The sequence below is a fragment of the Salmo salar genome, chromosome ssa04 (genome assembly GCF_905237065.1).
Source record: "Salmo salar chromosome ssa04, Ssal_v3.1, whole genome shotgun sequence".
Classification (NCBI taxonomy): Eukaryota; Metazoa; Chordata; class Actinopteri; order Salmoniformes; family Salmonidae; genus Salmo; species Salmo salar.
In genome coordinates, this window is record NC_059445.1 from 81399581 (window position 1) to 81414700 (window position 15120).

Here is a 15120-nt window from a genome sequence, read left to right on the forward strand (position 1 = left end):
TACAAATGGTATTGATAGACCTAACAACTAGAAATGGTATTGATAGTCCTAACAACTAGAAATGGTATTGATAGACCTAACAACTAGAAATGGTATTGATAGACCTAACAACTAGAAATGGTATTGATAGACCTAACAACTAGAAATGGTATTGATAGACCTAACAACTAGAAATGGTATTGATAGACCTAACAACTAGAAATGGTATTGATAGACCTAACAACTAGAAATGGGAAGATGTTTTAGTAAGTGATGTCAGGTGTGGTCACGTTTCCAAATGTCTCTAAACCTCGCTGAAGTGGCATATGTCTGTAAATTAGATCATTGTAGTGCTATTAGATGTTTGTCATCCCTTTACAAGCATTTGGCTACACCCGCAATAACATCTGCTAAACACGTGTACCTGGTTAAATCAAACATTGCGGTAGTGTTATGGAGTATCCAGGGTATATTCAAGTGTACTTTCAACCTCTCCAAAGTGTATATATTCGTATGCCCATATATGGTTCTCATACCAGACTGAATTGAATACAAAAAAATCTAATAGGGTCCCCAAATATGGGACTTTACTTTTAAGAGGATTAATTAAAGGTTCTGTCTGCCTCCGGCTGTCAGCTTCTCAGAGACCAGAGGGTATGTGTCTCAAAGTGCACCCTATTCCCTATATAGTGTACTACTATAGCACCCTATTCCCTATATAGTGCACTACTATAACACCCTATTCCTTATAAAGTGCACTACTATAGCACCCTATTCCCTATATAGTGCACTACAATAACACCCTATTCCCGATATAATGCACTACAATAGCACCCTATTCCCGATATAGTGCACTCCTTTTGACCGAAGCCCTGTGGGTAATAGGGTTAAATGTGGGACGCTCCAAGGTTGTAGCTGTGCTGAGTGACACTGACCAGGATGACCTTTAATGACATGGTGAGAGAGAGAGGGGCTTTTCCTCTTATTGACTTGTATTTATTGACTTTGTTCTGGGGTATATCAGCTTTAATATTGCAGATAGATTGTGGCTTCTATCAATGTCATTGTCTGCATCATTTCCCATCCCCCATATATATTTTTTGTAAATATACAGTGTATATACTTTTTAAAAGTATTGATATTTTCCTTTGTTATTTTCCCCAAACTCTACCACCCTCCTCTAATTACAGTAAACTAATGGACAACAACACTTAGGCTTCTTTGTACTATATACATTTTACAGACACAGTATATTTTACAATCTCTCTGTCTTTCTTTCTTTCTCTTTCTGTCTCTCTCACACTCTGTCTCTGTCAATCTCTCTACCTCTGTCTTTCTCTCTCTTTCTGTCTCTCTCACACTCCTTCTGTCTCTCTCACACTCCGTCTCTGACATAATTTACAAACTAAGCATTTATGTTTAGTGAGTCCGCCAGATCAGAGGCAGTAGGGATGACCAGTGATGTTCTCTTGATAAGTGTGTGAATTGGACCATTTTCCTGTCAAAAGTCAAGTACAGACACCTAAAAGTAGTACTTTAAAGTATTTCTACTTAAGTACTTTACTCCACTGCTCTCACACTACGTCTCTTTCTCTCTCTCTCTCTCTCTCTCTCTCTCTCTCTCTCTCTCTCTCTCTCTCTCTCTCTCTCTCCCTTCCTCTCTCCCTATCTTAGAGGGATGAACATAATTATGGAGTCTTGTTTTGAAGCCGAGGATTAACCACAGTAATCCGTAGAGTAACACCTGAAACCCAACAATGCAGCGATGCTTTAACAACACTGACAGTCAGATGATCTCAGCCACATCCACAACAGCATCCTACACCCACAACAGCATCCCACACCCACAACAGCATCCCACACCCACAACAGCATCCCACACCCACGACAGCATCCCACACCCACAACAGCATCCCACACCCACAACAGCATCCCACACCCACAACAGCATCCCACACCCACAACAGCATCCCACACCCACGACAGCATCCCACACCCACGACAGCATCCCACACCCACAACAGCATCCCACACCCACAACAGCATCCCACACCCACGACAGCATGCCACACCCACAACAGCATCCCACACCCACGACAGCATCCCACACCCACGACAGCATGCCACACCCACGACAGCATCCCACATCCACAACAGCATCCCACACCCACGACAGCATCCCACACCCACAACAGCATCCCACACCCACGACAGCATCCCACACCCACGACAGCATGTCACACCCACGACAGCATCCCACACCCACGACAGCATCCCACACCCACGACAGCATCCCACACCCACGACAGCATCCCACATCCACAACAGCATCCCACACCCACGACAGCATGTCACACCCACAACAGCATCCCACACCCACAACAGCATCCCACACCCACAACAGCATCCCACACCCACGACAGCATCCCACACCCACGACAGCATCCCACACCCACAACCTTGTCTCATAGTTTTGATGTTTCAGTGGTATTAGGAATCTCTTTCTAGCTCTCCCTTTCTCTCTATCTTCTCTCTCTCTCTCTCTTTCTCACTCTGCCCCCTCCATCTCTCTACTCATTTTCCGACCACAGTGACAGCATCGCCTTCACACTTTGCAGAAAAAGCATGAGCAGCGTTTTGGCACCAATACATCTCCCTCTTCTATTTATTGGCTCGTCACCCGATGCTCGGTAATGAAGGAGTAATGTCTGTCTAAGTGGATGCCAGCCTCCCACAGTGCACTCAGGTGTGTCTCTCTGCCCTCACTAAGGTACTCAGTAATGAAGGAGTAATGTCTGTCTAAGTGGGTGCCAGCCTCCCACAGTGCACTCAGGTTTGTCTCTCTGCCCTCACTAAGGTGTTGGAAGAAACTATTGACCTCTTTCTCCTGCAGGCCCACTTTAATCTGAGGGACAGAACCTCTCTGTCCTGCAGGGCCACTTTAATCTGAGGGACAGAACCTCTCTGTCCTGCAGGGCCACTTTAATCTGAGGGACAGAACCTCTCTCTCCTGCAGGGCCACTTTAATCTGAGGGACAGAACCTCTCTGTCCTGCAGGGCCACTTTAATCTGAGGGACAGAACCTCTCTGTCCTGCAGGGCCACTTTAATCTGAGGGACAGAACCTCTCTCTCCTGCAGGGCCACTTTAATCTGAGGGACAGAACCTCTCTCCCCTGCAGGGCCACTTTAATCTGAGGGACAGAACCTCTTTCTCCTGCAGGGCCACTTTAATCTGAGGGACAGAACCTCTCTCTCCTGCAGGGCCACTTCAAGGTGAGGGACAGAACTAAAATGGAGACTTTAAAATCACCAGGAAATCAGCTCAAATTGATTTAAATTTAGGAAATCTGTTCCCAAGTATTCCCACACGTAATTAGATCAACATATGTGATTGTATTACTAATTTAATCAGGGTTTTAAATGATTCTGATTTTGTCAAATACTATATCTGTTTGTGCTGCTTGCAGTTTCCAGAGTTAGCCATCTTTGAGACCGGGTAACGTAACCCGTACGTCTAAAGGTTATTGATGTTGTTAAGTACAGCGGGAGTTTTTCTAAAATAGCTTTATAAATGAAAAGAGAGCAGCGTATCGACCTATGTGAGGTTAAAGAGAGCCAGCCTACTCTCTGGTAGAGAATACAGTGATGTCCTAAACCTGTCACCTGTGATAAAATGAAGTGCACTATGGGTATCTAACAGCTTTAATGATGTGGCAGCTGCGTTCATATAGATGATGTTGCCGTGGTCTAGGAATGGTAGGAACGTCGACTATTTAGCGAGAGGCCGGACATATTTCTATAGAAGAAGCCTATTTTAATTCTCAGTTTCTTAACTAACTCATCAATATGCTTTTTAAAAGACAGCTTTTCATCTATCTAGATGCCCAGATATTTGTAACACGGACATGATCAATATGGACAACCATCCAAAGTACGTTATGCTAAAGACTTTTCATTTTGTTATGCGCTCTAGTAAACATTTACTTTTGCATTTTATCCGCATCCAATACTAGTTTTGGGGTCAATAAAGGTTTTCTATAATACAATGACAGTTTCAAGTTGCATTTGTTATATGTACATGATACACATGGTATACACTGTCCAAATAAATGCTTACGTGCAGGTTACAGCCCGCCCCCCCCAAGCCCACCCCCCCCCCCCCCCAGCCTGAGTAGGGAGGGATAGCTGTGTCCTCTGAGTAGGGAAGGATAGCTGTGTCCTCTGAGTAGGGAAGGATAGCTGTGTCCTCTGAGTAGGGAGGGATAGCTGTGTCCTCTGAGTAGGGAGGGATAGCTGTGTCCTCTGAGTAGGGAAGGATAGCTGTGTCCTCTGAGTAGGGAGGGATAGCTGTGTCCTCTGAGTAGGGAGGGATAGCTGTGTCCTCTGAGTAGGGAGGGATAGCTGTGTCCTCTGAGTAGGGAGGGATAGCTGTGTCCTCTGAGTAGGGAGGGATAGCTGTGTCCTCTGAGTAGGGAAGGATAGCTGTGTCCTCTGAGTAGGGAGGGATAGCTGTGTCCTCTGAGTAGGGAGGGATAGCTGTGTCTTCTGAGTAGGGAAGGATTGCTGTGTCCTCTGAGTAGGGAGGGATAGCTGTGTCCTCTGAGTAGGGAAGGATAGCTGTGTCCTCTGAGTAGGGAGGGAAAGCTGTGTCCTCTGAGTAGGGAGGGATAGCTGTGTCCTCTGAGTAGGGAAGGATAGCTGTGTCCTCTGAGTAGGGAAGGATAGCTGTGTCCTCTGAGTAGGGAGGGATAGGTGTATTTTCTTTTCTTCTGTCCATCTCTCTTTCTTCACTCTACCTCTCTCTCTCTCTCTCTCTCTCAATCGACCCAACAGAGCAAGGCTGCTATCCTCTTTCTTTGTTTATTTCTTTCTTTCTTTCACAATTGTTAACGTCTATCCATCTGTCCTCTCTCTCCTCTTCTCTCTCTCCTATCCTGCCCTGCCTACTCAATGCTCCTCTCTCTGCCTTGTCCCTAGTTGACTGACCCTGGTTGACTGACCCTGGTTGAGTGCATGCAGTATCAGTGGTTGCTATGGAGCTCAGAATCATCCGTTTAAACAGCTCTGTGATGGATCTGTGACTGTAAACAGAATTGAGTGGCCGTACACATCACCACTGCCGTCTCTATGAGCTAGGCGGTGGAGAACATTTTGTTCATGTGTCCAAGCCTGTATTTTAGTCATCCAATGTTCTATTTCTCTCCGCAGGGTAGATTTCTTTCTTTCATATGTTGTCGTTTACAAATGTCATCCCTTTCTTGTCTTCTTCCTACTGCAGGACTGTATCCAGCTGAACCAGTACAAGCTGAAGAGTGAGATCGGCAAGGTGAGCCTAGACGCAGAACACCCTGGATTTAATTATTCTCTTTCTGATATTGGTATAGCATGTTACTTTATCATTGTGTCCCCGTTGTATCGAACTGTCTCCCATTGATTAAACAGTCTGTTATGATTAACACCAAAGACAAATCAATATTATCCCTGAGCGGAATAGCCCATGTTCAATTACCTTATGTCAACCCTGTTGGTGTTATCCGTGCGCTGCCTCTGTCTCTGTCTGTCTGGGTCTTTCTCTGTCTGTCTGTCTGTCTGTCTGTCTGTCTGTCTGTCTGTCTGTCTGTCTGTCTGTCTGTCTGTCTGTCTGTCTGTCTGTCTGTCTGTCTGTCTGTCTGTCTGTCTGTCTGTCTGTCTGAGTCTTCTCTGTCTGGGTCTTTCTGTCTGGGTCTGTCTGGGTCTGTCTCTGTCTGGGTCTGTCTGGGTCTGTCTGGGTCTGTCTCTGTCTGGGTCTGTCTGGGTCTGTCTGGGTCTGTCTTTCTGTCTGGGTCTGTCTGGGTCTGTCTCTGTCTGGGTCTGTCTCTGTCTGTGTCTGTCTGTTTCTGTCTGGGTCTGTCTGGGTCTGTTTCTGTTTGGGTCTGTCTGGGTCTGTCTCTGTCTGGGTCTGTCTCTGTCTGGGTCTGTCTGGGTCTGTCTGGATCTGTCTTTCTGGGTCTGTCTGGGTCTTTCTGGGTCTGTCTGGGTCTGTCTGGGTCTGTTTCTGTCTGGGTCTGTCTGGGTCTGTCTGGATCTGTCTGTGTCTGTCTGGGTCTGTCTCTGTCTGATTCTGTCTGTGTCTGGGTCTGTCTGGGTCTGTCTGGGTCTGTCTGGGTCTGTCTGGGTCTGTCTGGATCTGTCTGTGTCTGTCTGGGTCTGTCTCTGTCTGTCTGGGTCTGTCTCTGTCTGTCTCTGTCTGGGTCTGTCTGGGTCTGTCTCTGTCTGTCTGGGTCTGCCTTGTCAATTAGCACAGGCTTATGTAACAATCTCCATTAAAGGGCCTGACCATCATCTTTTAGATGTTCAGTAGTAGCTGTTCTCTCTGTAGCTCATATCAGAGTCATAGGGGTTTCCACTGGGGCGCCAGTCGGTCCATAGTATTCTCTAGCTGGCTACCTCTTAATCTAGGAGGGGAGATGTGTTAGAAAATATATTAGAAAGAGGAGCTGAAGCAAGATGGTATCTCCACCCCACACTCTTTGCAAGTTACAGGCAAGTCTATGTAAGTCGCTCTGGATAAGAGCGTCTGCTAAATGACTAAAATGTAAAAAAAAAAAAAAAAAAGTAAATGTAAATGTCCCCTCCCCTTCTGAAATTCGAAAAGGTTCGAAATCGCGATTTGTCCAAATGATATGTTACGTGCATCTGTCCACTAGAGATTAGCCGCCTCCTAATCCAACAAGTGGTTTCGCTTAAGAATCATCCCTCAGGCTATTTGTACTGTCTGTCTCCTATCTTATGAAAGCCTCTGGACGAGTCACGTTGTTTTGATGTGAACCTCAATCATACGGTAGAGCATCTCATCCTGTTTCCTCTGACTACTGAATGCTTTAGAGCAGCAGAGCCGGCTGGGACTTGGGTGAATTTCTGAGAGGTGTTCCGTTCCATACATGATTCATTCCACACCTACTAAGACTAGATAAACCCAACAGAGATAGACCATAATAACATAGACTAGATAAACCCAACAGAGATACACTATAATAACATAGAGATACGCTATAATAACATAGAGAGATAGACTAGATAAACCCAACAGAGATACACCATAATAACATAGAGAGATAGACTAGATAAACCCAACAGAGATACACCATAATAACATAGAGAGATAGACTAGATAAACCCAACAGAGATACGCCATAATAACATAGAGATACACCATAATAACATAGAGAGATACACTATAATAACATAGAGAGATAAACCCAACAGAGATAGACTATAATAACATAGAGATACACCATAATAACATAGAGAGATAGACTAGATAAACCCAACAGAGATACACCATAATAACATAGAGAGATAAACCCAACAGAGATAGACTATAATAACATAGAGATACACCATAATAACATAGAGATATAAACCCAACAGAGATAGACTATAATAACATAGAGAGATAAACCCAACAGAGATACACCATAATAACATAGAGATACGCTATAATAACACAGAGATACACCATAATAACATAGAGAGATACACTATAATAACATAGAGAGATAGACTATAATAACATAGAGATACACCATAATAACATAGAGAGATACACCATAATAACATAGAGAGATACACTATAATAACATAGAGAGATAGACTAGATAAACCCAACAGAGATACACCATAATAACATAGAGAGATACACTAGATAAACCCAACAGAGATACACCATAATAACATAGAGAGATAGACTAGATAAACCCAACAGAGATAGACTATAATAACATAGAGATACACCATAATAACACAGAGATACACCATAATAACACAGAGATACACCATAATAACATAGACTAGATAAACCCAACAGAGATACACCATAATAACACAGAGATACACCATAATAACACAGAGATACACCATAATAACATAGACTAGATAAACCCAACAGAGATACACCATAATAACATAGAGAGATAGACTAGATAAACCCAACAGAGATACACTATAATAACATAGAGAGATAAACCCAACAGAGATACACCATAATAACATAGAGAGATAGACTAGATAAACCCAACAGAGATACACCATAATAACATAGAGATATAAACTAGATAAACCCAACAGAGATACACCATAATAACATAGAGATATAAACCCAACAGAGATACACCATAATAACATAGAGATACACCATAATAACACAGAGATACGCTATAATAACATAGAGATACACCATAATAACATAGAGAGATAAACCCAACAGAGATACACCATAATAACATAGAGATATAAACTAGATAAACCCAACAGAGATACACCATAATAACATAGAGATATAAACTAGATAAACCCAACAGAGATACACCATAATAACATAGAGATACACCATAATAACATAGAGAGATAAACTAGATAAACCCAACAGAGATACACTATAATAACATAGAGAGATAAACTAGATAAACCCAACAGAGATACACCATAATAACATAGACTAGATAAACCCAACAGAGATAGACTATAATAACATAGAGAGATACACCATAATAACATAGAGAGATAAACTAGATAAACCCAACAGAGATACACCATAATAACACAGAGATACACCATAATAACATAGAGAGATAGACTAGATAAACCCAACAGAGATACACCATAATAACACAGAGATACACCATAATAACACAGAGAGATAGACTAGATAAACCCAACAGAGATACACCATAATAACACAGAGATACACCATAATAACATAGAGATACACTATAATAACATAGAGAGATAGACTAGATAAACCCAACAGAGATACACCATAATAACATAGAGAGATAAACTAGATAAACCCAACAGAGATACACTATAATAACATAGAGATACACCATAATAACATAGAGAGATAAACCCAACAGAGATACACCATAATAACATAGAGAGATAAACCCAACAGAGATACACCATAATAACATAGAGAGATAGACTAGATAAACCCAACAGAGATACACCATAATAACATAGAGATACACCATAATAACATAGAGAGATAAACCCAACAGAGATACACCATAATAACATAGAGAGATAAACCCAACAGAGATACACCATAATAACATAGACTAGATAAACCCAACAGAGATACACTATAATAACATAGAGATACACCATAATAACATAGACTAGATAAACCCAACAGAGATACACCATAATAACATAGAGAGATAAACCCAACAGAGATACACTATAATAACATAGACTAGATAAACCCAACAGAGATACACTATAATAACATAGAGATACACCATAATAACATAGAGTAAACCCAACGAGATACACCATAATAACATAGAGAGATAAACCCAACAGAGATACACTATAATAACATAGACTAGATAAACCCAACAGAGATACACCATAATAACATAGAGATACACCATAATAACATAGACTAGATAAACCCAACAGAGATACACCATAATAACATAGAGAGATACACCATAATAACATAGAGAGATAGACTAGATAAACCCAACAGAGATACACCATAATAACATAGAGATACACTATAATAACATAGACTAGATAAACCCAACAGAGATACACCATAATAACATAGACTAGATAAACCCAACAGAGATACACCATAATAACATAGAGAGATAGACTAGATAAACCCAACAGAGATACACCATAATAACATAGAGAGATAAACTAGATAAACCCAACAGAGATACACCATAATAACATAGAGAGATAAACTAGATAAACCCAACAGAGATACACCATAATAACATAGAGAGATACACCATAATAACATAGAGAGATAAACTAGATAAACCCAACAGAGATACACCATAATAACATAGACTAGATAAACCCAACAGAGATACACCATAATAACATAGAGATACACCATAATAACACAGAGATACACCATAATAACATAGAGAGATACACTATAATAACACAGAGATACACCATAATAACATAGAGAGATAAACCCAACAGAGATACACCATAATAACATAGAGAGATAAACCCAACAGAGATACACCATAATAACATAGAGAGATAAACCCAACAGAGATACACCATAATAACATAGAGAGATAAACCCAACTGAGATACACCATAATAACATAGACTAGATAAACCCAACAGAGATACACCATAATAACATAGAGAGATAGACTAGATAAACCCAACAGAGATACACCATAATAACATAGAGAGATACACCATAATAACATAGAGAGATACGCTATAATAACATAGAGATACACTATAATAACATAGAGAGATACACTATAATAACATAGAGAGATACACTATAATAACATAGAGAGATACACTATAATAACATAGAGAGATACACCATAATAACATAGAGAGATACACTATAATAACATAGAGAGATACACTATAATAACATAGAGAGATACACTATAATAACATAGAGAGATACACCATAATAACATAGAGAGATAGACTATAATAACATAGAGAGATACACTATAATAACATAGAGAGATACACTATAATAACATAGAGCGATAGATTATAATAACATAGAGAGATACACTATAATAACATAGAGAGATACACCATAATAACATAGAGAGATACACCATAATAACATAGAGAGATACACCATAATAACATAGAGAGATACACCATAATAACATAGAGAGATACGCTATAATAACATAGAGATATACACTATAATAACATAGAGAGATAGACTATAATAACATAGAGAGATACACCATAATAACATAGAGAGATAGATTATAATAACATAGAGAGATACACTATAATAACATAGAGAGATACACTATAATAACATAGAGCGATAGATTATAATAACATAGAGAGATACACTATAATAACATAGAGAGATACACCATAATAACATAGAGAGATACACCATAATAACATAGAGAGATACACTATAATAACATAGAGAGATACACCATAATAACATAGAGAGATACACCATAATAACATAGAGAGATAGATTATAATAACATAGAGAGATACACTATAATAACATAGAGAGATACACTATAATAACATAGAGCGATAGATTATAATAACATAGAGAGATACACTATAATAACATAGAGAGATACACCATAATAACATAGAGAGATAGACTATAATAACATAGAGAGATACACCATAATAACATAGAGAGATACACTATAATAACATAGAGCGATACACTATAATAACATAGAGAGATACACCATAATAACATAGAGATAGACTATAATAACATAGAGAGATACACCATAATAACATAGAGAGATAGATTATAATAACATAGAGAGATACGCTATAATAACATAGAGAGATAGACTATAATAACATAGAGAGATACACTATAATAACATAGAGAGATACACTATAATAACATAGAGAGATACACTATAATAACATAGAGAGATACACTATAATAACATAGAGAGATACACTATAATAACATAGAGAGGTACGCTATAATAACATAGAGAGATAGATTATAATAACATAGAGATACACTATAATAACATAGAGCGATACACTATAATAACATAGAGATACACTATAATAACATAGAGATACACTATAATAACATAGAGAGATACACTATAATAACATAGAGAGATACACTATAATAACATAGAGAGATACACTATAATAACATAGAGATACACTATAATAACATAGAGAGATAGACTATAATAACATAGAGAGAGACTATAATAACATAGAGAGATACACTATAATAACATAGAGATACACTATAATAACATAGAGAGATAGACTATAATAACATAGAGAGATAGACTATAATAACATAGAGATACACTATAATAACATAGAGAGATACACTATAATAACATAGAGAGAGACTATAATAACATAGAGAGAGACTATAATAACATAGAGAGATACACTATAATAACATAGAGAGATACACTATAATAACATAGAGAGATACACTATAATAACATAGAGAGATAGACTATAATAACATAGAGAGAGACTATAATAACATAGAGAGATAGACTATAATAACATAGAGAGATACACTATAATAACATAGAGAGATAGACTATAATAACATAGAGATACACTATAATAACATAGAGAGATGGACTGAATATGCTGCATTATTGACATGTCTCTCTCCTCTCCTGTGACTTTGCAGGGCTCCTACGGGGTGGTCAAACTGGTCTACAATGACAATGATGATAATCACTATGTAAGTGACCAGCGTGTGTTTGTTTGGTGTGTGTGTGTGTGTGTGTGTGTGTGTGTGTGTGTGTGTGTGTGTGTGTGTGTGTGTGTGTGTGTGTGTGTGTGTGTGTGTGTGTGTGTGTGTGTGTGTGTGTGTGTGTGTGTTAGCCCTCTTTCTACTTATAAAAGGAGACAATTATGATCCATTAACCATTTTCAGCTCTTTGTGAAGTGGAACGTTTTAGTAGCTTGAAATGATAATGGCCTAACTCAAGGCCTTTATCTACCTGCACACTCTCTTAGTTGTCCCCTGTGTGTGTGTGTGTGTGTGTGTGTGTGTGTTGTGCGCATAACTGCGTGTGCATGTTTTTGATTCACCTTAATGGTGTCGATGCAAAGCGATCACGTCAGTGGGAAAGTGTTCTCCATTCCCCGTCTTAGTGCTCATGCTGACAGTCAGATGGCCTGTACTGTAAATGCACAGACAGATTGCATGGTTCAAATCAGAGACAGACTGGCCTCATCTGGAGAGAGAGAGATAGAGGCAGAGGTGCTGAGAGAGAGAAGGGGACAGAACGAGAGAGAGGGGGTGGAGAGATAGGGGGGGGAGAGAGGAGGGGACAGAGCGAGAGATGGGGGGGAAGAGAGGGGGGAGGGTGGTGAGAGAAAGAGAGAGAGAGAAAAGGAGAGAGATGAGAGAGATTGAGGTTTTCTCCTGGATAAAAACAAGGAGTGATGGATGAGAAAAGGATGGAGAGGAGGTATGACATCACAACTGGAATTCGCTGTGGAGAAGAGCATCTGCTAAATGACTCAAATGTAATGTAACATGAGGAAGAGGTAGGCAGAGGATTTCATTATATTTCCAGGCATTCAGACTTGGCTCCAAACTATTTTGATTGGATCTGTGAATCTGTGTCCACAGTGATATCTCAAGGTGAGATCTCTGTTATACATCCACACACAGAGTACCAGTAACCTTCTAATGGTAAAGATGCTGGACAACAAGAAAGGCTTCCTTGTAACAGATTTTGCAACAGATTATTTTGTGATTTTGTTGTCCAGTTTTGCACGCTCTAATCGTGTAGACAATCTACAGTCTATCGTAGATTACAAGATCATCTCCGATGTCATTTCTCTGTGTCAGCCGAAGTGACTGTTTTCCATGAGTATGGTAGTCGTTCTAATCACTTCCTCTGAAGCTCTGCTGTGCCCAGGTCTTTTGAGTGTTCAAAATATACTTTTGTGGTAGAGTTTCTGTCACTGAGGGGTTATCAGATTGGTGGAATCATTTTTGAAAGTTGCATAAACACACAGGCTAATAAAATAAAGCCGTGGACGTTAAGTTGAGGTTGAGTTCATGCTTGAGCACAACATGGCAACAGTCCGTGGAGTTCGCCCTGTATATTAATACCTAAGGCCGATGGGTCTCTGCGCTTTCGACGCATTTAAGTTGATCATGTTGTGAGATGGAAGTTATTTTTCTGTTTCTTGTGAGCACACGCCCCTGTTTTTAGTTTTGCTCCACTTTCTGATTTACTTCCTGTCTTTAAGTTTGGTGTGGGTTTTCATTTTGTTTGGGTAAATTTAGTAGGTTCTCATGGTAGGTGTCTTAAAGGTCTCGGTTGTTGCTAGTCAACTTTCAGTGGCCATCCCCCCCATGAGTGTCTTTCAGAAACCCCCCATGAGTGTCTTTCAGAAACCCCCCATGAGTGTCTTTCAGAAACCCCCCATGAGTGTCGTTCAGAAACCCCCCATGAGTGTCGTTCAGAAACCCCCCATGAATGTCTTTCAGAAACCCCCCATGAATGTCTTTCAGAAACCCCCCATGAGTGTCTTTCAGAAACCCAAGCGTGAAATGAAGAAGCTAATTATTAGCAGACAGACACTGACTCTCTGACGCTCTCAGAAACAGGAACTAAAACGCCCCTCAACATTTGAATTGACATTTGAGAGACTTACAGAGAGACTTACAGTAGTGAGGTCATACATTTTAGTCATTTACCAGACGTTCCTATCCAGAGAGACTTACGGTAGTGAGGTCATACATTTTCAGACTTTAAAAAAATTGTCATGATCCCCGTGGGATTCGAACCCTCAACCATGGTGTTGCAGGGTTGAGTGTTGGAGGAGCTGTAACACTATAAACAGTAGCAGTAGAAGGGTTGGAGGAGCTGTAACACTATAAACAGTAGCAGTAGAAGGGTTGGAGGAGCTGTATCACTATAAACAGTAGCAGTAGAAGGGTTGGAGGAGCTGTAACACTATAAACAGTAGCAGTAGAAGGGTTGGAGGAGCTGTAACACTATAAACAGTAGCAGTAGAAGGGTTGGAGGAGCTGTAACACTATAAACAGTAGCAGTAGAAGGGTTGGAGGAGCTGTATCACTATAAACAGTAGCAGTAGAAGGGTTGGAGGAGCTGTAACACTATAAACAGTAGCAGTAGAAGGGTTGGAGGAGCTGTAACACTATAAACAGTAGCAGTAGAAGGGTTGGAGGAGCTGTATCACTATAAACAGTAGCAGTAGAAGGGTTGGAGGAGCTGTATCACTATAAACAGTAGCAGTAGAAGGGTTGGAGGAGCTGTATCACTATAAACAGTAGCAGTAGAAGGGTTGGAGGAGCTGTAACACTATAAACAGTAGCAGTGGAAGGGTTGGAGGAGCTGTAACACTATAAACAGTAGCAGTAGAAGGGTTGGAGGAGCTGTAACACTATAAACAGTAGCAGTAGAAGGGTTGGAGGAGCTGTAACACTATAAACAGTAGCAGTAGAAGGGTTGGAGGAGCTGTATCACTATAAACAGTAGCAGTAGAAGGGTTGGAGGAGCTGTATCACTATAAACAGTAGCAGTAGAAGGGTTGGAGGAGCTGTAACACTATAAACAGTAGCAGTAGAAGGGTTGGAGGAGCTGTAACACTATAAACAGTAGCAG

General features: G+C 40.3%; 1 protein-coding gene across 2 annotated transcripts in view; it reads left to right on the forward strand.

The window, feature by feature from the left end:
- LOC106603934 (calcium/calmodulin-dependent protein kinase kinase 1) overlaps nucleotides 1-15120 on the forward strand; it is a 158675-nt gene that overhangs the window by 59374 nt on the left and 84181 nt on the right. For both annotated transcript variants that reach the window (XM_014198188.2, XM_014198189.2), the window contains exons 4-5: nucleotides 5259-5306; nucleotides 12156-12209. In XM_014198188.2, the coding sequence (XP_014053663.1) occupies nucleotides 5259-5306; nucleotides 12156-12209 (102 nt within the window). The remainder of the gene's footprint in view (nucleotides 1-5258; nucleotides 5307-12155; nucleotides 12210-15120) is intronic.